This window comes from Apteryx mantelli, chromosome 19, assembly GCF_036417845.1.
Source record: "Apteryx mantelli isolate bAptMan1 chromosome 19, bAptMan1.hap1, whole genome shotgun sequence".
NCBI lineage: Eukaryota > Metazoa > Chordata > Aves > Apterygiformes > Apterygidae > Apteryx > Apteryx mantelli.
In genome coordinates this window covers 7,961,581-7,989,518 of record NC_089996.1, presented here as the reverse complement: position 1 = coordinate 7,989,518, position 27,938 = coordinate 7,961,581, and the positions used below count along the sequence as shown (strand labels likewise).

At 53.6% G+C, this 27,938-nt stretch overlaps 1 protein-coding gene across 4 annotated transcripts in view; it reads right to left on the bottom strand.

Moving 5' to 3' along the window:
- Positions 1–5,977: 5,977 nt before the first annotated feature.
- The window catches only part of SEPTIN9 (septin 9), a 169,421-nt gene continuing 147,460 nt past the window's right edge, over positions 5,978–27,938 (bottom strand). For all 4 annotated transcript variants that reach the window (XM_067308114.1, XM_013950309.2, XM_013950308.2 and 1 more), the window contains 9 exons: positions 27,725–27,916; positions 23,077–23,205; positions 22,653–22,734; positions 21,086–21,223; positions 13,753–13,870; positions 10,405–10,500; positions 9,099–9,195; positions 7,591–7,642; positions 5,978–6,773 (listed from right to left, as the gene is read on the bottom strand). In XM_067308114.1, the coding sequence (XP_067164215.1) occupies positions 6,638–6,773; positions 7,591–7,642; positions 9,099–9,195; positions 10,405–10,500; positions 13,753–13,870; positions 21,086–21,223; positions 22,653–22,734; positions 23,077–23,205; positions 27,725–27,916 (1,040 nt within the window). In that variant the 3' untranslated portion in view covers positions 5,978–6,637. The remainder of the gene's footprint in view (positions 6,774–7,590; positions 7,643–9,098; positions 9,196–10,404; positions 10,501–13,752; positions 13,871–21,085; positions 21,224–22,652; positions 22,735–23,076; positions 23,206–27,724; positions 27,917–27,938) is intronic.

Here is a 27,938-nt window from a genome sequence, read left to right as displayed (position 1 = left end):
GGTTGCCTGCAACGCGAGTGAGGCTTTGCGTCGTGCAGCTGATCCGGGTGCCCTGGTCCATCATCACAAGGGTTGCACAGTCCGGTGCGGGGCTTCGCTTTCAGCGCCATCCTTGCAGGAGAATCCTTTCACACGGGAACAGATTGGGGTGGAAAATGCACAGAAAAGATGGTTTCAGTAGTAACAAGAAGAGGGAATTTGGTACATCACTGCATGCTATGAGATATCTCTTTAAGCTTCAGTAAACTTTTGGAGTCCCTGGGAAGCTTGTAATGTGCCTTGGAAGGAAGCATGACTTATGAAATTGCAGTTTTTAGCTTAGCTGGGTAATGTTAATGAGAAAATATTGCGGTCTGCGGGTGGAATTCTCCTGAATCCCATAAGTTAGAAATAACTTATTCTGTTTTCCTAAATGAAGCAACGCAGCGCAATGCTGCTCTTAAATCAGGCTGATGGTGATAATTATTTATTAATTTGTAGAGGACCATGCACAAGCTCTGCCAGATAAATACAACCCAAAATGTAGCAAAGAGTCACAAACTTTGACTTGCCGTGGACAAGGAAAGAAAGTCTTTGCTCGGGTTTTTAAAGGGAGCCAGCAGGCTGGGGTCAGAGCGCTGTGCGACAGAGCTGATCCAGGCAGGATGGTACAGACAAAGATGGACAGACTGACTCTGCTTTCTGCTGAAGCCACAGTGCAGATGATCAAAAACCAAGCTTTCAACTTCAGCGCAGCAGCTTCACAATAATTAAAGCTTGAGAAATCCAACCCTGCATATGCCTGCTGTGGATCAGTTTTCACATCAAACAGAGCTTCCCATGAGGACAGGTCCCACACCACTGAATTCATTTTTTGATGAGAGCTATGGGTTGACGTGGAAGAGTTAAGAGCCAGAAAAGTCTCTGAGCATGGTTGTTTACTCCCAAAGTCAGAGACTGAGCTGGAGAAAAGTGTACAAAACTCAAACTCGAATCACGCACCTCACTCCTAACTTCAGGAAGAATAAGTGGATTTTATAACTGTTATCGTTCCAGTAAATCTTTGCCCACTGCTAGCAGACGTCCCCAACTCTCAGACGGCAAATCACGGCCAGCAGGTAGTCACCGGACAGCAGGAAGCATCACACTTTTTGTTTTTTCTGCTGGCCCAGTGCGTAGATACTCGGAGACATGGACTACGAGTTTGATACTGATATTTTCATCCGTTTCCTCCTCCTGGCCTGGCCCTCCTGAATGACCAGCCACAAATAAGTGGCCGGGGGCAGGGGGACAGCACCGCTCGCAGAGCCCGTGCTAGCAAACTGCGCGAGAACGTCACCGCGGCTGTTTTAGCAGCCTCGTTCTGCAGCCTGCTCAGGCTCAGCAGGTCACGCACCAGCCTCGGACACCAAATACAGGTCTCATGGGCCGCAGGGACAGAGGTACCTCGGCCTTCAGGTAGCAAAGCAGCCTTAGGAGGAAGGACCGGCCCTCGACAGCAAAGCCTGCTCCCAGCTCCGCTCCCTTCCCCGCCAGAGGCAGGAGCGCTGCTCTCCAGCGGTGCCTTGGATCCAGGGCTTCCCCTGCTGCTGGCACGTGTATTACCATCAGGAGAGGATTTATTTACCCCCGAATAGGTCTCCAATGAAGTTATTAATCAGCGAGATGGAAGAGTACAACACAGTTTATTGTGTGCTGTGGATGAATGATAAGTCTGAATACTGATGCCTTGGATAGCAATCAGGAGAGAGGGCGAGCGAAAGGAAGGAGAGGGAAGAGCAGCACTGTGGGTAAATATATGCGCTTCTGGTGATGATTACCCTCAAAGTAATTAGTTTTTAAATCAGGCAGACGTTTCAGGAACTACTCACTATGAGCGACTTTAATTATTTATACTCCCTTTTATTCTTATTATTTATAGTCATCCTCTCTGAAAGGGAGATGCTTTCTGGGTCGGGCTGTTCAGGCTGACCTGAAACCCTCCTCGAGCCTGGCCTGGCCGCACGACATCTCCGCAGCAAGTCCTGCTGCCAGCCAAGGAGAGAAATGAGCCACCCACCCCCAAAGCCGAGCTGCCCGGGGGGCCTTTTCCCTTCCCTTTTGGGTGGCAAGACAAACCGGAGCGAACCCAGCCTCCTCGCCAGCCGCCGCGGAGCGCCCCGCGCCGCTAGGTAATTAAACCCTCACTCATCTTCATTTCCCTCATTTGTTAAAGTGAGGCCACTCAATAAACCATTAGTGCAAGGCCCTTTCCGTCAGCCGCGGCATCGTTAGGCAAATTCCCCTCGGAGGCAGCTCAGGAAGGCTCAGCCCCAGGGATGGGGCTCCCACGCGACCACCGAGCATCCTGGCTATAGCGGGTACCGGGCGATGCCAGGCATCGGTCCAGCCTTTTTTGGGCGTTCAGATGTTAGCAGAGAAAAGGAGATGGTTGAGTGCAGCTCAGGACCGAGCTGCATCTCCAAGCCAGGGAGGTCCCTCACCTGCCCTGAGCTCTGCTGCAGGGCTGAGCCCTGCTAACCAGCTCCCCCGGGACGCCCCTGCCTTTTGGTTGCTGCTCTGGAGAGAGGGGGTGAGATTTGAGCGTGGGGAAATCCTTCCCGGAGCTGGGATTTTGCTCTAGCGTGGCGCAGAGCACTGCACTACAGCGCCCTGCTTTGCATTTGAGGAAGCGGAACTGCAGCCGGGAGGACAGACCGTATCTGGCATTTCTGAGCTCCGTCAGAGCATCTGGCGTTATTGCTCTCCCTTCGTCAAACCCACCTCTCCGTAGCTTCTCAACATCTGGAAGCCGTTCATTGTACCAGTCCCATGAACGGGCCTTTGACTCAGAAAAGCTCTTCCTTTGGGCTAAAGTGGCCCTTATTTCTCAGCACGGGAATTTCACCTACCTTCCCCTCTCCCAGACAAGAAACGGTTTCTCAACCCGGCACCAGCCGAGCATCTGCCCGGGAAGCCCAGCACATTCCCAGGGCAAGGATGCAGCCAAGCAGCCCCCACACCCACCTTTCCCTACGGGAGCACGTTCAGATGTTAGCCAATATCTAAGGAAAACAGCAAAAGCGGACACCAGTGAAGGAAAAACCACCATACAGGGGAAAACTGCTGTGGACTTCTCCAGAAGCACAGCCTGTGGTCCCCATTCGTAATTAGAGAGCTACCTGGGATCTTTTTCTCTCAGAAATGCAATCTTTAACTCGGGTTTTTGCTACATTACATGGGCGAGAAGCCCTTGCTGTCACTCCCCGCTGCTTCGCGGCAATAGGCTCATTTGGCAGCAAAGCAGAGCGGATGCGAGGAGCGCTCGAACTAAAGCAAGCACGAGACATTTGTTTGTACTGTAAAGCCGTGCACCCTGCAGCATCGCTAAGGATGGATTTAGCATTGGGGTGAAGTAGGCTTATGGGCAAACTTTACTGCACTGGATACCTCACACCTGGAAGTCCTATTTACTCCACTCTGAAATCCCAGGTGACAGCAAAGAAAAAAAAAAAAGGTAGATAAGCCTGTCCTGTCCTCTACTCACCTGCAGGCAACTGGCTTGAATAAAGTCGCCTTCTCTCCTATTGCATTTGTTTCTGTACAGTCCAACAGGCTTGGGAAAAAAATTACAATAAGCATATAAGATAGAGACTAATCCTACAGCTTGGTGAACCCAAGCCAACCACCTTCCATGCATAGCTGATCGCATTTCTTTGCGCAGTGAAATTGTTAGTTGGAGCATCAGCAGCTACACGCACGGTCCGACAAATGTTTGACCTTAAATTAGGAGACGACTGCAGGATTAGCACAGACGAGAGACACACAGTTCAGTTCTGGTCTCAACTCTCCAGCAGGCCAGTAAACAGCGGAGCCCCTATTTCCTATTATTTCACGGATTACAACTGAGACACCAGAGCCCGGCTGCCCTCCCTCGGGATCTGCAAGATCACAGAGGCCGACTGCTTCGGCTCCCCAGGGTGCTCGGCCTCATCATTTTGTAGATGAATCGGGCCAGATACCCCAGGGTAGAAAGTCAAGGGGATTAGCAATAAGCAGCCCCCCCCTCACCCTGGCTTCACCCCCAAAAGGGCCGAGCACAGCACCTCCGGGGACACAGCCCCCCTCTTTGGGCCGCTCTCCCATCCCTGGCCACCCCTGCAGGACTCGGGCGGTGTCGATCACACCACAGCTGGGACCCCCCCCCCCCCCCAAAGAAACACACATTTCCAAACAAGCCTCCGTCTATTTGCATTCGAAACATTTATTTTGGGAAATACATATTAAACACTATTATTTATACAAAAATGGACTAAATTTGTCATAATGCTTATAACCCCCAAAAGGCCATTTGAAGAGATCTGGATGACTTTTTTTTTTATTGTATTATTATTTTTTTTCAAAAAAAAATCAGGTTATAAAGGTGAAAGCGGCATGTCTTGCTTGGCCCAGCTTGAGATACTGACCAGGGGAAAAAAGAAAAAAAAGTTTAAGATGACATTTGCAGAAGTGCCTCACACAAAAGATTTTCTCCCCTTTAATAGTCTTTTTTTTTTAACACTTGAAATATATATATTTTTTCCGTTAATACACAATTTTTTGTTGTTTTTGCTAAAATATAGCAAGTCAGCAAGTAAATAATCGTTCTTCCTCAACAGCTCAGTAACAATTCCTATGCGTTGTTGAGGAGGGAAAAAAAAAACGCCAGGGTTAAGGAGGCGAACAGATTCTCCTTGCAAGGCAAAGGCGCCCGCGCGCGGGAGGTCCCGAACCCCACGGTCCTTCCCGGGGCTTCCTCCCACGCGGGCACCGCCGGCGGTGGGAGCAGTGCAGCAACGGCAGCCTGCAAAGCCGCCGCCGGCGCAGGGGATTTGGGGCCTCCCAGCGCACCCTCTTTCCTTCTCGTCACCCGTGAACACGCTGTGCCCCAAGCGGAGATGGTCTGCTGGGCTCGGCGGGCGGGCGTCCGCCAGCGGCTGGAAGATGGGACGTGCTGCTATTTTAGCAGGCACCAAAAGAAGGGTGGATCTGCACGTAGTTTCATCCATTAGACGGGACACCACGGACGGACGGAGCTGACATGATTTCCCGAACGGGCATGCAAGCACAGCTGGGGGCAGGCGGCCGCTCTGCTCCAAGACCACTTGCTCGTGTGTCATTCAGCGGTTGTTTAACCTAGCCTCTTGCACGAGCTTCTCCTGTGGATCCATTTTATTTTTAATTTATTTATTTTTTAAAAAGACACGAGGCAGATGGTGTCAGAGCCGGTCAAACGGAGCGCGTCAAGAAGAGGAGGTCCTACGCTACGGCGGGCGCGCGAAACGCCGCCCCAGCCCTTCCTACGGCCGGGGGCTGCTAACACGCAGGGCTCGGTCTGCGCACGCGCACAGGCCCCTCGCGGGAGGGCTAGCCAAATTAGGGAGCTTGTTACGTACGTACACATCACACGGGGGAATCAAAAAAATAAAACCAAAACGAAAAAAAAACAAAAAACCCACGAACAGCCTCATCTGACTTACTGAAAAGCCCAATAATCACAAGGGTCGGACAGGACAAAAAACTCCAGCTTCCTACCACCGCTTTGCAGAGACGTTCCCTTCTCAGCCCCCTTCAGACAAACATACTCTGAGCCTTCGACGGAAAAAAAAACCGTACTGAATTAAAAATAAATATACGAACGAGCGTTCCCAGGAAACCAGCCATACCTATGGTCCAAGCCGCGAGTGACAGGGAAGAGGAGTCTCTACAAAGAGTTGCCGCCTGGATAAGCATTTTCCAGGCCGCAAGGACAGACAGCACAAACCCTCCCTCTCCCCATCCTTTCCCAACTATTGCATGGGTAACAGTCTTAAAAGGCACTTCTCCCAAAGCAGGTAGCTCTGCCTGGCTGCGATTTGGTGATAGGCGAGTTAACGCCTAAACACTCCCAGTTTATTGCATGAAGGCAAGGTGCGGGGGCCGGGGTGAGGGGCTGGCTGGTCCTGGAGGGCTGGAGAGGGCTTGGGAGGAGGAGGAGGAGGAGGAGGAGGAGGAGGAGGCAGGAGACAAGCATGTCACCATCTTGCTCTCTTCATCTCACCGTACCTTGCTTCTGAAGGCTACATTCACTCGGCGCAACCCTTGCCTTCAATGGACGGAGAAGAAAACGGCAAAGCCAACGGGACAAAAAGGGACTCGGCCTTTGGCAAATTCACCCGCTTCCCGCTGCCTCGGCACGGCAGGAAAGGCGGCAGGTAGGAGCTTACCCGAGACCTTCCCTCCGCTGCCGGGCTCCCAGCAGGCTCCCCACGGGCAGCAGAAGCTGGAGCGGGCGGTTAGTGGAGAGAAGCTCTACCTGGTCCCGGGAGCCGCGCCGGAGAACGGAGAGAGACCGACCTCCGCGCGGGACGGTCGCCGCCTTCCCCCGTTCCCCGGCCCCGACAGCTGCCCCGGCCCGAGGCGACGCTCGGCGAGGGCTGAGAAAGGAAGCCATGCCACAAAGCGGGCGGCGCAGGGGGACGGGCGGCCACCACGCTCTGCCCGACGAGATGCGGCGCCTGGTTATTTGGTCAGTTAACATTGGCAGTGGGGGGGGGGGGTTGGAGAAGAGGGACAGTGGCAGAGGATTTATATAAAAATAAAGGGGGGGGGGGAAATAGCGAGCGTGAGCGAGCAAGGTCCTGGCTACGGAGCGAGACGGTTACATTTCGTTAGCCACCAGCTCTTTGTCGGTCACACCGTTGGAGAGCGAGCTCTGGCCCTCGTTCAACCTCTTGACCCTGTAGGCTTCAAAGTGGATGTTGCTGGTAATATCCTTTATGTTCTGCATGTGTGTCCTGAGGGAAACAGAAGACACCAGGGCAGTTACATCTCCCTGCGCACGCAGGGCAGGTCCATCTGGCACCCCCTCTGCTACTCCCACCCAACGGCCGGCTTGCAGCCCTCAACATCTGCTTGCAACCACCCTCTGCAGCCCAAATCTCCAGCTTTACTGGTTAATGACACCTCTTTAGAGCGCAGGTGGGAAGCAGAGGCAGTTACAGACAGCCCAGAACAGAAGCTTTCAGCGGCACCGACAGCCTGTGCGTTTGGTACAAGGGAACCCTTGCTGCGTAAGAGCCCTTTGGGGAAGGCCCCGGTCCCGAGAGCGCACAGGATCGTGTCTGGAGCCCTGCACAGCTATCCGCCAGAGCTTTTCTTGCAGCACATCTAGGAGGAGCCCATGGTCCCCCTGAGCAGGCCAAGGGGCTCAGTGTGGACCCTGCAACAGCACAGTCCCCATCTGCAGATGGAGGGACCCAGGAGGGTGACGATTCAGGATTGGGGTAATGCATCAGGGAGGACACAGGGCTTGTGAGAGGTCACTAAAGCCAAGGCCTCCAGCTGCTCTCAGAGGGCGACCTGAAGCCACGCTGCACCCTGCATGCTGCTGGCCAGATCAGCTCTCCCCCATGCTCCCACTGCTTCCCTCCTCCCTTGCTCAGCAACACGGCTGAGAAAAGCCCCCTTAAACGGGGCTACCCCTTGCACTGGGTCTGCTGCAGGCTGAGAGGCTGAGCGAAGCAGCCACCTGCTTCAGGCTGGGCTCTTGCCTTCGTTTTGATGCCACCTGGTGACCCAAGGTTACACGAACACAGGAATAATCCCACCAACCTGATGAGGAGGTCCCGCAGATAGGCAAACTCACAGTGTGTCGTATTCTCCACTGGTGGGGAAGAGAGAGAAAACCATCAGCATACACTGCGCACACCCAGGGCACAAGTGCAGCAGAAGTGCTGGGGTAGGAAGGGCCCTATGGGGAGTCACACCGGCGTGCGACACGAGTCACACTTCCCCTGCTGTCCTCCACGCAACGAGGGAGCTCTCTGCAGCATCCCCCAGCCTACAGCATGGTCGCCCCCATCTCACCAACGTAAGCTTGAGCAGGCCAGAAACAACGAACCAATTTCAGAGAGATTTGAAGGAAAAGGGGAGGGGTGAGCTCTGCAGCAGGCACCAGGCATGACTCAAAAGAACAGTGTTTCATTTTTAGCTTCACCATGAACGTCCTATGACATCCCAAGCACGTCTCTGACTTTGCTTCCCCATGTTGCCTGCTACAGAGGAATAACGTGATCTCCCACTGACAGAAGTGCGACTGCTGTCTCAACAGGGCTTAGAAGGCGAAGAGTGTTTGTAAGAGGATGGAGAAGAAAAGCAAGGGGTCTTGCTCCACCACAATCAGTATCACAGCTCTCTGTTTGCCAGGCATTTGCATTTAGTGGGTCAGCTCCCTTTTTTGTCGTGTCTCCTCCCCTACCCCAGGCTTGAACATAATGCAGAAGTAACATGACAAAAACAACACTATTTTGCAAAGATTGCCAGCGACCACTGCTGGGTCTGTGGGTCTGCTCGTGCTGAAGACGCCACACTGTAAAGGTGAGTAGCTTTTCTTAAGCTACTCCAAAGCCCATCAAACTCAGAACTTCCGAGGACAGAGCACAAGAGGGCAGCAGAGCTTTAAAATACACTGATTTTCCTGGCATCTTTGTTAAGCACTCATTCAAAACAGGATTCCTATAAGGAGAGTCATAAATGTGATAAATCTATAAGAAACGAAGGGGAAGAAGGTAGAAGGGTGTGCTAAAGATGTGCCTGTAGCCTTTAAACTGTGATTTAAAATGGGGGGAAGAAAAGGGAAGATGCTAATGTGATGAAGAAGAGGGAACAGACCCCCACAAGGGCACCAGTCAAGTGCACGGTGGAGTGTGCAGAGAACTGCAGATGCCAGGGAAAGGCTCTGTTCTGGACTTGAGACAGAGACATCAGCACTGAACTCATCAGCCCTCAAATCCAGCCATCAGGCATTTAATTATGTGACAAGCAATGCGATAGAAACATCAAAGCAGAAGGCCGGAAAGAAAGCAGAGATGAGAAACACAGAAGCATCATCCTCTCACTCCACTCAACAGCCACCCCAGAACTGCACAAAAGCTCAGAAACTCAGTGCAGGAGTATTGGCCAAATCATTTCCAGTCCCCAAATACTGGGGAAGCAATTCTCTTTGGAGGGCCAGGGAAGCAGTATGTACACCTAGACTTCTACTGCTGGTTTTGGGTCTCACCATCTTCTGCCAGGGCAGGGGGATGGGCTCGGGAGGTAGGAAAACAAGGACAAGATACCTTCAATGGTGCCCCACTTGGTCTTCCTTCCAAGGATTCTTCTTCCATTAACCTGGTACTCCTGGTCACTACCCACCACTGCAAACGGGATCATTTCCTGAGCAAAGAAAAGGCACAGGTTAATTTTTCCCCCTGAAAACCAGTGAGGAAACCAAGATGGTGAGTAAAGTCTCAGGCAAGGCAGTCTCCAGCCAGCTATTAGAGCAAGGACTCAAGTCTGCAATGGATCCAGCTCCTGCCTGGTCCTGGGCCCATCTTCCTATGTCTCGAGTGCTTTTCAGGGGAGTTTCATGGGATGAGACAGCCAGTGTCTGAGGATCTTGAGCAATGTTGCCTGCCGGAAACTGCAGAATCCCAGGAACCCGGCTGCAGCACCTCTCTCATGCATCTGGCCAGCCTAGGCACGTCTCTCACTTCTGATTTCCCCTTAGTGACTGCTCCTAGCTCCATGAAGCTTTCACCTGAGATCAGATCAGACACTAGGAGCATGGGGCTCTGACAGAAATGGACAGCTGTTACCAGCCATGTGCTCTCTGCCCCACACTCCCCCAACCTTGCACCCCTTGCTCTCTCAGCTGTGGGTCAGTACAGGTGCCTCAGTCCTGTCTGCTCCCCTCCTCAAAGCCTGCTGGGCTTCAATATTTCAAGCCCTCATATGAATATAAGACCAGACCAAAGCCTGTCCAAGCCCAACACCTCATCTGGCAGGGGCTAGCATACCGCTAGCAAGTGCAGGAGAAGGATATAGTGATACTTCCCTAGGAACCTCCCTCAGCATCCAACCTGTGGCTCAGTTCCTTCCTGATCCAAAGTGGTATCTTTGTATTTAGATTTTTCTTCTTCACTGAATTTATCCAATCCACTTTTTTGGGCCAATAAGTTGTTAGCTACTCCCTGCGGCAAGTAATTCAGGTCGATGAAATCAGAGCAGCCACCAGGCAAAACCTCTACAGCCAACAGGAAGGCTGCTCCCCTCGCTAGCAACAGGCAGACACCACTCCTATGAAAGGGCAAGAGGCTAAGGGACTTCCCCATCTAGTTGCTACTGAGGGCACATTTGAGGAACAGAGCTAGGGGAAAGGAGCCGTGACATGGACAGGAGAAGCAATCCTCCCTAGATGCCTTTCTCATCCTCTTTCTGTCCCTGCTCTAAGCTCCGGCCTCATCCTTGGTCAGGCAGGGATAAGGCACAGTACCTTCCAAAAGAAAATACAGGTATTTCGCAAGAGGCCCCCAAGACATCACAGGTATCAGGAGCTGCAGGCCTCCATCCAAGCACATTCAAGCCACAACACCACATACTAACCCTAAATTTCTCATTTACTAGCCGGTCTTCAGAGTCTTCATCAAATTCCTTCTGAGGATACACGTCAATCCCATTGGCAAGGAGATCGGCTGTGATCTAGGAGAGGAAGAGCAGAGAAGCATATGAATGAGACATGTGCAGGAGGGAAGAACATCAGAGGAGCAGCACCCCCACTACAGTGGCTGCTCCAAGCCAACCCAAGAGGCACGTAGGAGCAAGCCTGACGGGCTCCACGCAGTACTAGAAGGCTGGACAGCCAAGCAATATTATCTTCCCTTTCCCTCCTTAACATTGCCCACCTGGATGATAGGGACCCATGTTTAACTGCTAACCACCAATCAAGCGCTTGCCCTGGAAGCTCTAGGAGAACCTTATGCCAAGATATGGGTCACATTCAGGCTGAGGAGAGGCTCTTGCAGAGCGAGATGAGGTTACAAGAGCTGGGCTCTGCTTTTGCACTGAGAAGACAATAGGAAATTAAAAGTTGCACTAAACAATAGGGAACACAGCTGCCAGGCATGCGGCGCTGGACCCAACGTTAAGAAGTTTGCTTATGCTCCTTGGAAAGGGAGACACAGCAGAGCACGTTCTGAGAGGGGACAGGCGCGCAGACAGCCCAGAGCGTAGCCAGCTCTAAGAATATTGCCTCCGTGGAAGGGAGAGGCGGGGGGAACAAAAACAAAAAAAAACCCCACCACACTGAAATCTGATTCCCGGGTGGAGACTTAGCTAATGCAGCACCAGGAACACAGCACCAGGATCAGCATTCTTGAAGAAGCTGCCAGACCTGAATCTGTACGTGAGTGCCAGCTCCTATCGCTTCCTAGGGCGGTAAACTCCTCCACATAAGCCCTACATTCCCGGTTAGCAAAGGAGAAAACCCCTGAGCCAGGCCTTTCATCCCATCCCCAAGCCAAGCCCACGTACTATTTTAGGGAAACAACCCAACACAAGCCAACTCCACAGGGCGTGGGACTCCATTCGAGTAGCTCAGCGCAGTGCTGGCATTGGCCAGAAACCATGTTCCACGAACCAAAGGGAGCGAGCAGGCAGATTAATGCTCCATCACGACCTACCCAGCCTGATTCAAATCCAGAAATTAAACACCTTCTCCTAACCAGCTCTACCCCCCACATGCAGGCAGGGCCATTGCCTTTTGGAAGTGTGCATGTATGCACGCTGGAGCCACGTTAAAAATCACTCCAGTTTTGCACCGGCTAAGATCTGGATTGGGATTACTTGCTTTCTGATTTGCACCAGGAATTGATCTGGAGCTGCATTTACCAAGGATGAGCCCCTTGCAGAACAGGCATGGCACACAAGCCAGCATGGCTACGTTCCCCCTCCATCTGGGAAGGATTTCAGAGGTCTGGTAACAATCAGGAACGTAACTAGAGATGGGGAGAGTTCATCCTGCCTGCTCTCTGGGCCACAGGCTGCTCTTCCTCGCCACCCGCACCCCGTCGGCAGATCCACGCAAGCCCAGAAGACCAGAGGGCATGGCTCCAGGCCCCGTTGTGCACGAGACCCGCTTTTGCCGCTTTAGTTCGTTAGCGGCAGAGCCGACGAGCCAGATGGATTCTCCCGCAGCATTGGCAACGCTGTCAGCACCATTCCCACAGCACGATCTTCTATTACACGGATGATATCAGAGGCAGAGCATGCCCAGATGGAGTTTTAGATTCCAGACTGACTCTGTAGTTCCAGCAGCCAGACAGACACTGACAGACACACAGGCGTGTATGCATACGCACGCGCTTGCAGCCTCTGAACGGAGCAAGCAATCTGGAAAAGCCATTGAAAAGACTAGACTGCGGCACCTTGGACTGACACCTCTCACACCTCTTCAGCCCCCAGCCCTCCTTCCTCCCATCCTCCAGCACCAGCTCCTCGCACAACTCTCCATGAGCAGGCTGACACGCTCATCAAGTCCAGTCTGGATTAAGGCTCGGCTCCATTTCCAGGAATCCCTTAGCTCACTGCGGAGGGAACTGCTTGCTGATTTGGGATCCAGTCTGGTCTTGGGGGCTGAATATTTCAATTCCTGATCCTGCTCTTCACAAACTGGGAAGACACTAAAAACGAGCTCAACCCCAGCATGGTAACAGCATTCACGGAAGGGGAAGGGAAGGTTCATGCTCTTCTAGATGGATGCACTGAATAACACCGTAGCTAGCATGCTGCCCCCTCCAGACACTTGCACCCCGCATCCCTAACGAAGACGGCCCCTCAAACTGCCCCTTTGGCAGAGCCCCCTCCACCCTCTCCCCTTGCCTCACATCCCTGCTCGAAGCAGAGACGTGCAGGAAGCAAACTCCTGATCCCTGGGAGCTCAAAGGGACAGCGGAGGCCAGGACTTCAGAGCGCAAGAGGCCCACCCCACACTTATCTTCCTTTACTGTCCCAAACGCTAAGAAATGGAGCCTGAAGTTAACCCTATCCTGTTCAGGGCAATGAGCTACCCACGGGCACAGCCCCGCTCCTGTTGGGAGTCTGCAGCTCAATACCAGGCTAGAAGACTACAACCCCAGCAATCTTCTCTGCCATGCAAACCTACTGCCCAATGCATCTCCGTTCTGCTCAGGACTCACTGCATTGCACATGGATATTTAGGAACTGCTGGTTGAGTGATGGGCTTTAGCAAAACCCGGCCTATTCGTGCTCAGAAATGCAATTCAGACTCTCAGAACAACAAGCCAAGAGGCGATTGGTGGCTTGCTTATTTTTGCAGCAAGCGCCGAGGCCATCACGCCTGCAGCCACATCATCAGTTACGGTAACAGATTTATAGTCCTCTGCCGAAACCCAGAGCAAAGCATCTCCACCTCTCAGCAGCACCAGGCATGCGTGCGTGGAGGAAACCACACGCCTTGCTGCGGATTTGGACAGGCTCTTCTCGGCTCCCCACCACCAGCTCCCCACCAATGCGATCAGGGGAGTTTCATGGCTTGTTTTTCCCATAAATCTTGCGCAGCTGAGCTCAGCAAACACACATTTTTGCCTGATTACTGTATCGGTGCAAAGGAAGGGTTTTCCAGGCTCTATATGCAGCACCCTCCGCCTCCCAGAATAATAAAAAACAGCCTCAGCGTAATCACAACAACAACAACAAAGGAGGCAGGAGAAACAGGCCCCAAGACTAAGAGCGCAACATTTATCCTGCACTGACAACGATCCAAGAGAAACACCAGGAACTGTTTGGAGCGAAGGCCTTTCCTGCTGCCACATGGGATCACTCAGAGCTGCAGCCGGAGGAATGCGCCGGGCTCCCGGCCAGGCGCTCGGCTCTGCAGACCTGCGGGGCGAAGGCAGGGGGAGAGCGGGGCAGGGGGAGATGTGCAGCCCTTACCCTTTGTTTGAAGTAGTCCCTCTCCTCCAGCGTTAACGTGTCGGCTTTTGCAATCACCGGGACTATGTTGACCACTTTGCTCAGGCGCTTCATGAACTCGATGTCCAGCGGTCGGAGCCTGCAGAACACAGCAGAAGAAAGGGAATCGCATGCAGCTAGTGAGGACCTGGGGGCTGCCGCGATCCGCCAGCAGAGAGAGGGCATTCAAAGGCTAGACACAGAGGGGGAATCGTTTTCTTTCAGAGAGGAAAAGTAAAGGCGTTTTCCTAAAAGCACGACAGCATGCGTCCGCCTCATGCGAGCGGTTTGCAAACACTTAAAACGCTTCCCGTTCTCGTTTCAAAGCGCCACGCTCTCCTCTGTGAGCCCTTGCAAAACCCTGGGAAGCAGGAGAGGGCTTTTATCTCTGAACGGATGCTCTGCCACCGAGGATCGCAGGAACTCGCCCAAAGCTACGCAAGTCCTTGGCAAAGCAGGGAGCAGAGCACGGGCACTGCCGGCTGCAGGGCGGGCTGCCCGCAACGCACAACGCAAATCAAGAAGTTGAAGAGCGACCACGGTGCAAAGCCCTCTCCAGGCTTGCCCAGGAGGCCACACGCATGCACACGCTGCCTGGGGACACGCCAGATTGGCTACAGGTCGCTGTTCCTGGTCGAGCCCATTCCCGCACCGAGTACGAACCCGCTGTCGTGCACAAGCCAGGATTTCAACTCATATTCGCTGGTTCAGATTCAAAAAGGCTCTGTTAATTCTCAAGCCGATCACATGGCACAGAAGAGACTCTGCGCGTTCCAGAGGGCAAAAATGTCAGGAAATTTCTACAACAAAAGTCTCAGCAGACCAAAGCTGCAGAGATTGCATAACCCGAATAATCAGCCGCTCAGGAAATGCTTCTCTGCTAAATGCTCCTGCTGACAGCATGTATGTGACCTCCAGTGCCACTCTCCTCGCTGCATCTCTGGGCTGCAATCCAGCTCCACACAGCAATGAAGGCTCGAGGGGCCTGCCCATGACCCTACCTCGGTACTCAGGCCCTCAGTCCTCCCTGAAGGTCTTTTTATTGCTGGTGGTTCCTGAATTAGCTAGACGAAGCCCGCCTGGGGATGCCTCCACATGCTGTAGTCCCTCCTTGATAGCTCCGGAGGTGATGGAGGACACGTTCCCAGGCAGCGAGCTGAACAAATGCCAGCCTAAAAAGGGAAACACTGAGGTCTCCAAGTGGAGGCTGTCACTTTTAGCAGCACACAGCTTTGGCCCACAACACATCTGGTGAGGGGTGCCAGCAGGACACGACCCGATTTATCCTTGGGGAACTGGGGCAGAGACTGGGACAGAGAGAGGCAAAGTCACCTTTCAAAGCTATAGACTGAAATAGCAGAGCTGGGGCCAAGAACCAGATTTCCCCATTTCTAGGTCAGCCCCGTTTGCAAACCAGAAGCCTGTGTAACCAAGGAAGAAATGGAAATAAATGGGATGGTGAGTTAAAATGCTCAGGTGTAACCCAGCACCGGCGGAGCACTGCCCAGAGGAGCACGGAGCCGTGCTGACCTGCTCAGCCTCCCGCACAGCACCCCGTCCGCGCGCGGCTCATCCCAACAGAGCATCTCCAGGCTGCTCTGATGCAGATCGCAGCGGTGACTCATCCGCCTCCTTCCCTGGTCAAATCCACTCCCCTCTCAGGCATCGGGCTAGCTCCGCGCCCACCCTTCCCGGCAGACCGACACGTAATCTTCTCCCCGAGCCGCTGGAGAGCCGGGCAAGCGGCACGCACAGCCCAGAGACCGCATCGCTAGCACGAGGGCAAACAAGTTGCTAACATGAACTCAGGAGTCACAGATCACCCTGGCCTCCAGCAACAAAAGAGTTTGGCTATTAAATAAATAAATAAACAAATAAGGTGAATAAAGCACACAAGGAAACCCCCACAGACACATCTAAGCAGACTGCTGCTGGCAAACATTGTTTGGAGCTCTGCATAATGTATTTCCCAGACCTCCAAGGAAGCAATGCACTTATATTCCTTTCCCAGCAGACTTCTTTCCCCTCCTTTCTCTTTGTGATTTTCAAACAATTTTTCCCCTTTAAAAGCCTCTTCCCCACTGAGACTGTGTTCCTGACTCTTCCATCAGCTTTTCTTTTAAAGCGAAGACCAGGATGCACAGGCAGCCCATGCAGATGGATTCACAATCAAGAAGGCATTTGCGTTTTGGCTCGGCCTGCGGCATAGGAACCCCGTTACCAAGCCCTCACTGATGCAGGGAGCCTCTGGCGTCCTCCAGGTAAGTCTGACAGCAGCGTGCAAAGCCATACCCAGCCTACGTCCCTCCCCGCACGCCGCTAGCAGCCTCCGAGCTCCATTTCCACAAGCATCTGCCACCTCCCTGGTGCTCTGCAAGTACGTCGTCTATAGAGGCAACCTCAGCATCTCCCGAGAGAGGCGCTCAGGCAAACAGAACTGCCAATGAGGATCTGAAGGTGATGAAGCAGTACCAAGAAACTGTTCCCGGGACACAACTCGCACAAACAGCAGCGAGGCTACAAGAAAGAGCAAGGGATTGCCGCACAAGCGCCATTAAGCAGGCGGCACCAACAGACAAGGTCTTCAGGATATTTCAGAGCAAAAAATCAGCAGCCGCAGTCCCAGCCAAAGTACTTGAAAAGCAATTCCCAGCAATCAAAGCAAACAGCTTTTTTTCCCTGGCCTGTACGTGCTTTTTACCCCAACCGGGAAGGCTTACTCCAGCGAGTATAACACTCAGTCCATCAGTTCTCCTCCAAAGCCTGTGGGCAGCGTTGGAGGCAGCGGGGCCAAGCACAGAATGCCGAGCTTGGGAGTCCCCGCACGAGGCTCAGTTCTTGCTGCGGACCTTGGAGAAATCCCATCCCCTGACCCGGCTTTCTCATCTTACAGGAGGATCACAACCCACACAGGCATGAAGGGGGCTGACACCGGGATCCATGTGCTGAACCCCGAGCAATATTGCTCTCCTTGAAAAAGCCTGCACAGTCCTGGTAAACAGGAAGGAAAGCAAAGGACTCCACCAAGGAGCAAACTGTACCGTTTAGACTATTTTACAGGTTTCTAGATACTCCACTAATTCCTGATGCGAAGCCCCCTTTCAAACACTTAAGATTTTTGGAAGCGATACTTCTCACTAAGACTCGCCCTGGTACGAGAGCCTTAGCTAGAAGTCATGGCCATTCATCTGAAGACACTGAAGGACACCGAATGGCTTTAAGGAAGTCACAAGTGTGCAGAGCTTAATTTGCACATTCACTAATAGCTTTGTACAGTCACAGGCAGATACAGTCACGGTCACAACAGGGCAAGTGCAGACCTAATTCATCTTAAACTCCTGCTGCAAGGCACAGCCCAGGATAGCAGTGACTTTTACTGGTATCTGCAGGGACCGGTTTTGGTTCTTAACCACTACTTCTGTGACAAGCTGCAGGCCCAGCAGTGCTGTACTCAGCTGGGTGTTTGAACCAAATTCACCTCCACAAGGTGCTGATGCCAGAACCTGAAGGGGATTAGCAATAAAATCATTATATATAAAAATAAGCAATGAAGCAAGAAAAAATGAGTTACTTCATTCATGGTGCAAGATATCTACTGCAAAGAGCTTTCTCACAAGCATATCCCCAAAGAAGGGGTAGAATTCAAGAAGAAAAAGCATGTTTTTTCCCCCTCCTCAAGATGGTCCCCAGAACCGTACACTTGTAACTAGACACTCACACTTTGGACTTGCTGGGGGGTTGAAGGATGCCCAAGGAGAGTGGATGAGCTGCAGCAGGAGCTGCCACAGGCAGCAAGAGCTCCAGCCCACCCCAGACGGTGCCAGGTGCTCCCTGTTCCCTCTCTTCTTCTGGGGCTTGGGGAATCCAGCCTGGGTTGGCACACATTATTTCTGCACAACTACAGCCACTGCATACAGCATGGACAACATCTGAGCAGAGGCTCATTCCTGCTGGTTCCCTTGAAATGCCATTATAGGAATAAAAATTCACTGCGAGCTTCAGAGTTATTTCCTTTTGGTTAAGTCCCAGATCCAACTAGCAGCAAGAATTTGAGCCGTGCATTAAGCAAACACCAGCGAGCATCCAGCAGTCACCCAAGCCCCAACACTGGGACCTGTCAGTCTGCTACACCGATCTGGCTGGCAGCAGCGCTGCAAGGCCACGAGCCAGGCGGGAATCCAGCCCTCTTTGCCGCAGCACCGCGGGCTTTGCCGGGGGACAGCGAACAGGGAAAGGACCAGTAGGGCATCAGGACGTCAAGCAACAGGTCCGGTATACCCAGAAAATGGGGCTGCCGAGAAAGATGGGGCAGGATTTCAAAGTTGCTTCACAGGGGTCACAGCGGTGGAATTTATTGGGTGGCAAAGAGCGAGGGCTTTGCTGCTGCCGCCAGAAGCCCCTGCCAGCACATTACTTAGCCTTTGCAAACACAGTTTTACAGCAGTGTTACAAGAAGGACAGTGTGTGCGCAAACTAGATTAGTTACAAAGCCTGCCCCTCACTCCCGCGAAGGGAGGCAGCAACAGCAGGCAGGAAACTTCCCAGCTGATTAACCCTTCAGCCGCGTGCCGACGCCACGACCAGCCCGAAACGGGGCTGAGCAATCCACGCGGAAGGGGGAAAGCTCCCCTGAAGGCAGCACGACAGCGTAAATGCCAGCCTGGGGAGGACGGCACTAGTGCACCCCGTCACTGTACAGATGCTCCTAGCTCAAGGGATTTTCAGTGGCAAAGGGGTTGTGTCTGTACCGGATGGTAAATGCAGCCAGTGGTGGGGAACAAGGCAAGGCAAAAGCTCAGCACACAGGCAGCTCGGGGGCCAGCACGCGGATGGGTGCCACTGGGTTCCTGCAGGACCCTCAGCTCAGCACAGCTTGGCGAGCTTGCCCCTAGCAAAAGTCCTTGGAGCACCAAGGATGAGCTGCTGCCCTTTCCAGGAACGGTCCCCACTTACTCATGGAGAAGCCAGAGGTAGTGGAGCAAGGACCTCAGCTCCCTTCCCTTCGCCCTTTTGCAAAGGACCACTGATCGCCTGCGTCCGCAGAGGCACAAAGCCTACATTAAACACCACGAGACACCCATGTGAAACTGTCCCCCAAAACGAGCATGAACCTCTGCACCTATGCTGCAATAACAGCCACGTTCTGCAAGAGAGACGGCAACGTCCTTCATTCACGTCCATGGACCAAGGGCAGCACTAGGGAAAGCATGTCCGTGGCGAAGAGAAACACTAACTGGGCTTCGCGAGAGGGCAGAGAGGAACCCCAGTGCCTGCTTGAGCTCTCAGAGAAACAACATTTCCCCACAGACTTCTTCCTCCCAGTGAGGTCCCCCCCCTCTTTGGGCTCCCCACCTTCCCTAAAGCCTCCTGTTCTTCAGTTTATCTCTAACCCCCCTGCAAGAGGGGACTCGGGAGCCAGATGTCCACTCCGACACCTGGGCAGGAAACCGCAGCCCTGAGAGCAGCCCAAGCGGCAGCCCCCAGCTGGGGTATCAGGCTACGCGTGGCCCAAGGCTGTTTCAGGGAAAGGAGTATCCGTGCACGGCTCGGCAACAAAGTCCCTCCAACGGCAGGGCTAGTTCCGATATTGGAAACACATGTTCTCTGGAGGGAAAGAAAAAAAAGCAGTTGAACTTCCACGCAATTACTGTTAGCCAGAGAGCCGGTGGGCGAGAGAAACCAGAATGCACCGCTCGAGAGGCTCGGGCAGGGGACGAGGCCAGCCGCTTGACATCAGTGCCTCCCCCCGGCACGTGACGGCCACACATGCTACGAGAGCTGTGGGGGAGAGCTGGGTTTCCCAGGGAGGGGGAGCTGCCCAGGGAGCACAGCCTGCGCTCTGCCTCAATATTTGCAACCTCCCGCTGCTGCACGCAAGCGGCTGCGGTACCCGCAGGGTTCAAGCACTGCCGAGGCAGGGTTTGCAGACACAGTTCTCAGAGATGAACGGGATCAACAAGCCCGACTGGTCTAAAAACCATCATCCTCCTTTTAAAAATTTTCTACTTTATCAGATTATCTCACGGCACAATGTCCCATGAGGATCAAAGGACAGAGGCCAGGGCGTAAAGATAAAGCCATGCCCATATCGGAAAGTCTGAGGACGGAGTCCCTCGCGGACCATAGTGGTGGTGCTTTATCTGCTCTACCTGACGAAGACGCTGCCGAGCATCCTGCTCTCTCCTCCGAGAGGAGACTTTAAGGCCTCATCCACACAAGTAAGCTTTGCGTGTTACACAAGAACGGCATAACTGACCCATGCAGTCATCTTATTCCAGCGAGGAATGCATTTTTGGTCTACCCACTGACACAAGCAAAATAAAATCTTTTCTATTGGAATAAAGTTCTACACGGGGAAGAGGAAAAAGCTGAACTTAATACAATTCTGGCAGTTTAAGTTTACTTTTAAAAACAGACAAAGAAATCCTCATGCAGACAAAGCCAGAAGTGGAAGGAACTGACACAAATCAAAAGGAAGCTTAGGCCTCATTTATGTTATGATACTTCAAGTCAGATTTCTCAAGATATTTTAAGTGCCCAAGATATTCACTGAGGGCTACATGCCCAAAAAAATTAGACATCTGGCCCTTTGATGCTGTCATTTGAGAAGTGCCAGAGACAGGAAAGCTCTGCATGGAATAAACTGCATCTCACTTGAAGACTAATCAAAATCTACTAAATACTCTTAAAGGGTTTGGGTGTTTGCTTGCTCTGTACAATAGCCCTAGGACAACTGGCTTCTTCCCTTACAAAGGCAGCGTCACAGCCAAAAAACATTTTCCCGTTTGCAAAGGCGGCCTTCCCAACAAATTCCAGAGCTCACTGACTGGTGTCCATCATTGGGCAAGCAAGCAACTCGGTTGCTTGCTTTGCTTTTGTCAACCAAAACTTAGGGAGGCTTTAGGGGCCCTTCAAGTGAAGAGGAAATGCCAAGCTCTGCCTGGCTAAAGCAGCTTTGCCATGTTCTTGCAAAGACTCTAGATGCAGAAGGAAGCTGGCTACGGCTTTAGGAATGACAGGCTTCACATGTGCTGTTTGGGGAGGACTGCATGCCCAGCTACCATGCTGCTCCTGATGATCCACAAGCGCGTACAAGACATCACCGGACCCTACGCACTTCAGCTAGGGGTTTGTGAAGGACACTTGAGCTCCTTCTGGTCTCTACAGAGAGAAAGGTGGATCCAGAGGATGATTCAGAGCAGCTAAGTTAGGTGAGATTGAAAGTAGGAGACACAAGCACACAGGATTTGAGCGGGAATGGGTCCCCGTCCCCAGCCCAGAAGAAAGGCATGCTCCAAAGAGCAAGGGTACATACGAGTGGCCAGTGGCTGGGATGAAGTATATACAGCAGTGCACCCTGGTGTCTGGGATCCGTTTCTTCCGGTTAATATTGATCTCCTCCTGCAGATACTTCTCATATTGGTCATTGATGAACTTCATGATGGGCTGCCAGCTACAGAGACACATAAACACATGACACTGGTTTTACGCAAGGGATCTGGACCTCCCTTAACCTCCTAGCTAGCCTGACTCTGCAAAGCGGAGTCCTCAGGAGTGAAGCATCTTACAGAATCCCATGGGAAGGAAAAAAAAAAAGAAAAAAAGAAAAAAAAAAAAGAGATAAATAACCACAAGGGATATTTTAGTTCCTATCAGCTCCCATTCATACAGCAACTGCAGGAAACAGGAATCACAAAGCTCATGTGTTCACTGCTTGGCAACTCCTTACGCTCCTTAGACCGTGGGAGTAGTGGATCTTGTTTACTGTGTCTTTTAAAGAACAAGTGCCTAGAAATTCCTCCCTTCTCTACTCCAGGGCCTGACTCCCTGAAAGCAAGATTTTTCCTCCCCCTTTTTCATTTCCCTCTACTTTCACACTGCCTCCTAGCACAAGAGCAAGAGGAGTTCAGATGCATCAAGTCTCATGAGTCCACCCACCCCACCTCATGGTACAGAAGGAAGCTATGATGGCCCAGTCCATTTCAGTACTGAAGGATTAAGATGGCCTAGGAGACGCTGCCAGCCTGGCACTGCCAGACCCCTGCTCTCCCCATCCAAAGCAGATCTCAGAGTCCTGGTGAGGAGCCTCGTGTTTTTTTACTTCTGGGAAAACGCAGCAGAGCAGTTAGCCACTGCCTACCCAGAGCACAGGACACCTTTTGACAGCCCACAAAGTCTAGTGTGAGATGACAGAGCATCTAGGGGTTTCCGAAGAACCCAACTACAGGGAAAGGGAATGTGGGAAAGGAGAGGGGATGTGAAGGTGCACAGTGTACAAAAAGAGACCTCCCACCCTTCCCAGCAGTAGAAACACACATGCACGTGTGGTCAAGCATTCACCACATCCATGTGAGGGACCCAACTGCGAGCAGTCGCAGAGGACAGCCCTGCCTTACTCCAGGGAGGAATACATTACGCACAGAGAAAGCTGCTGTCCCAGAGACTCACTGTAGAGTTCGGCCTTTAGGACCCGTGAACAAGGTCACAGGACTGGTCACCCCAGCACAGCAGCTGATCCCAGCAGAGAACAAAGGTTGTCTCATGCCAGAAACAGCAGGACGTTTGTGGACTCTAACAGGGCTGTTGTAGGGCTCCGCTGAGCCCCAGAGAGCGTGGCACTGTGCTGTCTCTGAGGTGACAGGCTGGATGGGAGGACACACTGTCACGGGGAGACCCGGCTGTCTCCCACCTCTCTTCACGCCACCCACACCGACCTCTCTGGCCTTTGCCAGCCTCCCTGCAGAGCAGGGGGCAGCCCAGAAGAAGACTAGCCTGGCCTGCTCTATCCTAACAGCACTCCTTGTCTACCCAGGAGAGGGAGGGATGGTGGTGTCCTCACAGCCCAAGCTGAGGCCCACAGCGCTCCCGCTCAGCCTTCTCACCAGTTCTCGTTGTTGATGTGGTCTCCAAAGCCCGGAGTGTCAATGACTGTCAGCTTCATGCGAACTCCCTTCTCTTCAATCTCTGAAACAGAGAAGCAGGCAGCAGCTGCGTGAGGCAAGCGCTGATGGGCGCTCGGGCCAAGCCTGCCCTCCCGAAATCAGGTGATGGATAAAGCACCACATTTGCCCTGAAGCGCAACCCCCGTGACCACCTCAGTTGGCCCCTTCCATCATAATTAAATCAATGCTGGTGAATAAAGAGAAAACATGATGAGTTTGCTTGGCCAGCAAGCACCTCTGGATGGTCTCAGTCCCTTCAAACAAATGACAAGAGTGGAAGTTTCCAACACCAGAAAGCCTCTGGAGAAACAAGGCACAGCAGGACCAAAAGCCAAACCACCAAGCGGGATCTGCAGAGACTCACCGTGAGTGATGGATTTTATTTCAATGGTCTTGGGGATCCGCTCTTCAGAAGTTGGCTGTACAGATTTCCGACTGATCTTGGATTTAAAGAGGGTGTTGATTAATGTGGATTTCCCCAAGCCACTCTGACCTGGAAAACAGCAAGATAAATAACAGTCAGCCCTAACCCATTTCCAGGTCACCTTTTCAGGGAATGGCTGATGCTACCTCCATGCCACCCTCACTGGGACGGATTCAGCCTGCACCGGTTCTGCGCAAGGGAGGTAAAAAGTGCAACTGCACAAGAGACTTGTTAACCACAGGCATAAGGGGGCAGCGAGGACAACCAGAGCTCGCTTCGGAGACGTGGGCAGGGTGGCTCCCTAAGCATTTTGCCAGGGCCACGTTCCATGGGGCAAGCACCTCCCCACGCAGCTGCACCTGGGGAAGTAGAGCAAGGAGCCGGCTCCGTGAAGGCGGAACGAGGGCTGTTTTTTTAGCATCAAGCACAAACCACAGCAACCCGGAAGACGGGTAGGCTATGGACACCCTTGGGGCTCACGTTTGCTTTAACAGCTGGTGCACCAAGGCTGCGGTTACGTATACAACCCTGAAAGAGAGGATGGGGTGAGGAAGCTCCAGGGAAGGAGCATCCTTTGGCTAAAGGCTCTCGCTGCTGGACAGACACGTGGAAGTGGGACCTGGAGGGCTCTGGCCGGGTTCTGCAGCTGGATACACCCAGCACATCTGCATCTGCGCCCTCCTGCAGGCTCTTCGGGAAATACTGACGGAGTCAGGATGGGGTTAATGAAACAACCCAACGACTTACAGCGGCATCACAAAGAGGGAATAAATTAACCCTCAGGATTGACTGGCTCTTTCAGCAAAGACACAAAGCAACTGTCCAACTCCAGCAGGAGGCCTGATTTAATGGGTCACCAGGCAAAGAGCCTCTTAAGAACACGGCAGCACCGGCAAAGTCTGTTTAAATCAGCGTTTCAGAAGGAAGAGCGGACACAAGCCGTACAAAGCCCAGGGAGGACAGTCAGAGCAGGGTAGCTGGGGAGATGAGCGGCTTTGTAAGGCCTTCAGCTGGACAGGATCAAAAGCAGGCGACAGAAGCCGGAGCCATTCATTACCCATTCCCGTCGCTCGCCGCCTCACTTGCTTTTGCAATCAGACAAGACCCTTGGATGCACAGGCCCTTTTAGACAGCTCTAGACTGGCAGCGTCTTTGAGTCAGAGAAACCCTATCCCATTAAGTGCACTCGCTTCTACAACTTCTGAAAAAACAGCCTTTCGGGAGAAACGTTTTCACGCTTTATACCCCAGAGCTGAGGCAGATCTGAGCAGGAAGGACACCGTCAGCTCCCAAGTCTCCAGAGAGGTCGCCCCCTGAGCTCAGAGAGCAATCTTTGCAAAGAAAACAGAGCAATTCCACCAAAGCTGGGGAGCAGAGGCTTGTCCCACGTGCTCTGCCATCAATGCAGAGCTCCTGCGGGAGCCCCCGCTTCGAGCCGGCTCTGCCGAGCTGCCAGTCTGGCCCGCTCCAGCCAGTGAGTGCAGCCGCCACAGCGCCGTCCCCATAAGCAGAGCATTTGGGCACACGAGATAAACCGGATCCAGTTCCGGCATACGGTGACGGCACGCAGCGAGGCTTTCGCTTATGGTCTCCAACGTCCCGGCCAGGTTGCCAAAGGCACCAAGAGTTAAACCCATGGCCTCCAACCGTGGGGTTGGCCAGCGCTTTAGCGCTGGGCATCAATTTTTGGCACCAACTCCTAGTGCTGTTGGAACACAGGAGGTTAAGCCAGCCTGCTCCCATCTCGGTGATCATGCAGCAATTAAAAGCTGAGCTTACAACCCAGCCGCAACCCAGCTCCCCATCCCAGGGCTCTGCAATCCAGTGCAGGAAAACCCTCTTCGTCAGCAACTATCACAGCTGCGTTACAAGAGAAACGTATGGATCAGGCTGGGGTCAAGCACTCCCGGTTCTCAGCTGCCCGAAGAAACTCGGGGCAAAGCATAAACAGGCCTGCGAGCTATAAATGCATATAGGCAGCACAAAGTCCTCTCTGCGCTGCTAGTAATTAGAAGTCGTGCGCGGGGAGAGGGGGGAAGGAGGGGTGACACACTGCTAAAACTCGTGGCAGTCGCTGCGTCTCTGCCTGTCCAAACTGCTGGAGTCTGAGCTCCTGGAACGGGAACGGAGACGAGAGCCGTGGGCGGCGCTGGACCCGGCCTTGGGCTTGCCGGGCGACCCCGCAGCCGACTGATGTGGTTCCACCGTGGGCGTCTGATCCCCTCTTTGATGCTGCTGCTGCTGCTGCCAACAGCGGGGGCGGCCGAGCGGGATGGGCACCCGCAGCCCCTGCGCCCTCTGGTCCATAGGGGTGCAAGATTCCAGGAAAGACCCATCACGAGGACGTGGTCAAGGCAGAGCAAAACCCCTGGTCAAGAGCCAAGTATTGCGCGGACGGGCATTTTAATGCAAGGGCTTCAAGCTTAGGCTGCGTGGGAATAAAGGAGCCAAACGAATCCCGTATAGAAAGTCTGACACCCCTCCGGAGTGACGGAGGGGAAGGAGGGCAAGTGAGCTCACACGGGGGCTCGTCTCCCTGCAGCCCCCGCGGGCAGCAAGCATCACCCGCCGTATGGGCACCCGGCACGGTGCCGGACGCGGACACCCTCCGAGCGGCTGCGCCTGCAGCACGACGCGCAGCGGCGGCGTGCATCCCCCGGACGGACAGCATTTGAAGCCGACCCCGGCGAAATAACCCCTCCGTGCCCGCCGCGGGGACACCCCCCCGCTCGCCCACGCCGCTCCTGCCGCCCGCCCCCAGCGCGCCCCGCGTCTCCCGGGAGGGCCGCGTTCGACTTGTTTATGCTGCCGCGAATTCCCCGGCCTGTAAACAGTCAGCCCGGAGCCTGCCAAGGAGAGAACAATGTTTTCCAGCCGCTCCAAAGCACGGGCTTGCGCACCGCACGCGGCGCCCTGCCGAGGCGCAGCCGGGCCCTTGCAGAACGGCCCTCATCATCCTCAAACCAGAAAGCCGAGGCGCCTTCTCAGCGCGAACGGCTCTCGGAGGGAAGGGGAGGATGCACGGGGAAACGCGAGAGCTGCGAGCCCAGGACGGGCCCGGAGGAGGCAGCCGGACGCCTCTTCTGCTACGGCAACGGGGGGGTTTAGTTCAGGCGATTTCATCCGCAGGCTTTTAAGAACGATGCTGCAACCCTCCTCCCCAGGGGGGGCAGCTAAACTGGCTGCAAAAAGCCGGATTTGTAAAAAGAAAAAGCCACAGGGACTTGCAAGAACTGGTTTTGTGGTGACCTGGTTTGCAGTAATCCCCTCGCTCGAGTCCTGCGCAGACTTCACCGCATATCAGACCAATTTGTGTATAAAAAAACAGCAAGGAAAAGGGCAGGGCATCAGCAGATCCCGATGGGAAGCTACAGTGCAGTAATTTTTTTTTTTTTTTAAACAGAATTAGCAAATTCTTTGGAATTCTCCTAGCCCACGGGCACCTGTGACTCCAGGGCAGCTGCAGCCCTACGCAACTCATCACACGAGCGAGCGAGGTGGAATGACTCCCCCCCCCCCAGCCACGCCGCGGGTTTCCCACTTCTCATCCCACCGCAGCTCCCTGGCGCAGCGGCCGGCGAAGGCCTGCGGAGCGTCAGGGAGAGACGCGGCTCCGCGCGGCCTCCCCGCAGCTCGAGCAGACGCGGGAGGGACTCTGCAGGCCAAACGCGCGCCGGGAACATTTCTCAACGGACGCGCCGACAGCGGGAGGAAAGCAGAAGAGGCTCGTTTGTTTTCTCAGCAGTTGTTATTTCAAACGTTTCCCTCTCGCGCAGCCTCCCGCAGCGTGTGCCCACGTGCCTGGGCATACACAAGAGCGCAATTCACTGGTGACCTGGTGGTACAGTCGCTTTTAACTTGAAGCGAGCCTGTCTTCCACCGCTCCTTCCTAACGTGTAGCAAACCTGCGGGACGCCCTGCTTCCCCCCTGCCCTGTTCCGGTTCCCCAAAGGTGCTGTCCCTATGCAGAAGTTAATCAAGCTGAACAGCCCGGCCAGCCAGACCCAACTTTTTGCACCAGTAAATCACGCGTGGCCTTTCTTCACTTGCTTAGAAAGTTTTTTGCTCCCCTACCTTGTCACCCCTCAAATCCAACGGCAATTAGCAAGCGTTTCATGCATTGCCACACAACTCGGAGAGCAGGAACGGGCACTGGGAACCAGCTACAAGCCGGAACCGCTCCACTGCCGCACAGCAAGGAAGCTGCGGCCGGGCAGCGAGCGCTTGCGCTACCCAGCGCTGCACCAGGCTCCTCGTAAATGCACGAGCAGGAATTTCAGCCAAATCGGTGGAAATACCAGCGGAGATCAGGGCTCCAGCATGCCAACAGCGGCATGCGTCAATAGCCCTAACACGCATGTGGGAAGGTGCATGCAACCACGCTGAGCGACAGGCCTCTTCCAACTGCTGAGCTTCAGCGATAACCGATAAGGGAAGCAGGATTTGCTGACTCCTGCGGCAAAGGCTCCAGCACTGAAGCTCAACTGCTGTTCCCGAGGAGGACAAACATTGTCACAGAAGAATAAAATAAACAACTTGTTGAGCATGTTGCAGGCAGCTGGCCCGGGACACGCGAGGGAGAACTCACCCACAACCATGATGTTGAACTCGAACCCCTGCTTCATCGCTTTCCTCCTCATCTGCTCCAGGATGGCATCTATCCCCACGTAGCCGAAGTCCGCAGCAGGCTTCTCCGGCCGCATCGGCGCTGCCTGTTTGAGGCCGGCATCTCTGGGAGCGTCCGTCATGCTGGGCGCGTAGCTGGGAACTGCCTCGGGACCTGCGAAGGCAAACAGAGCAGT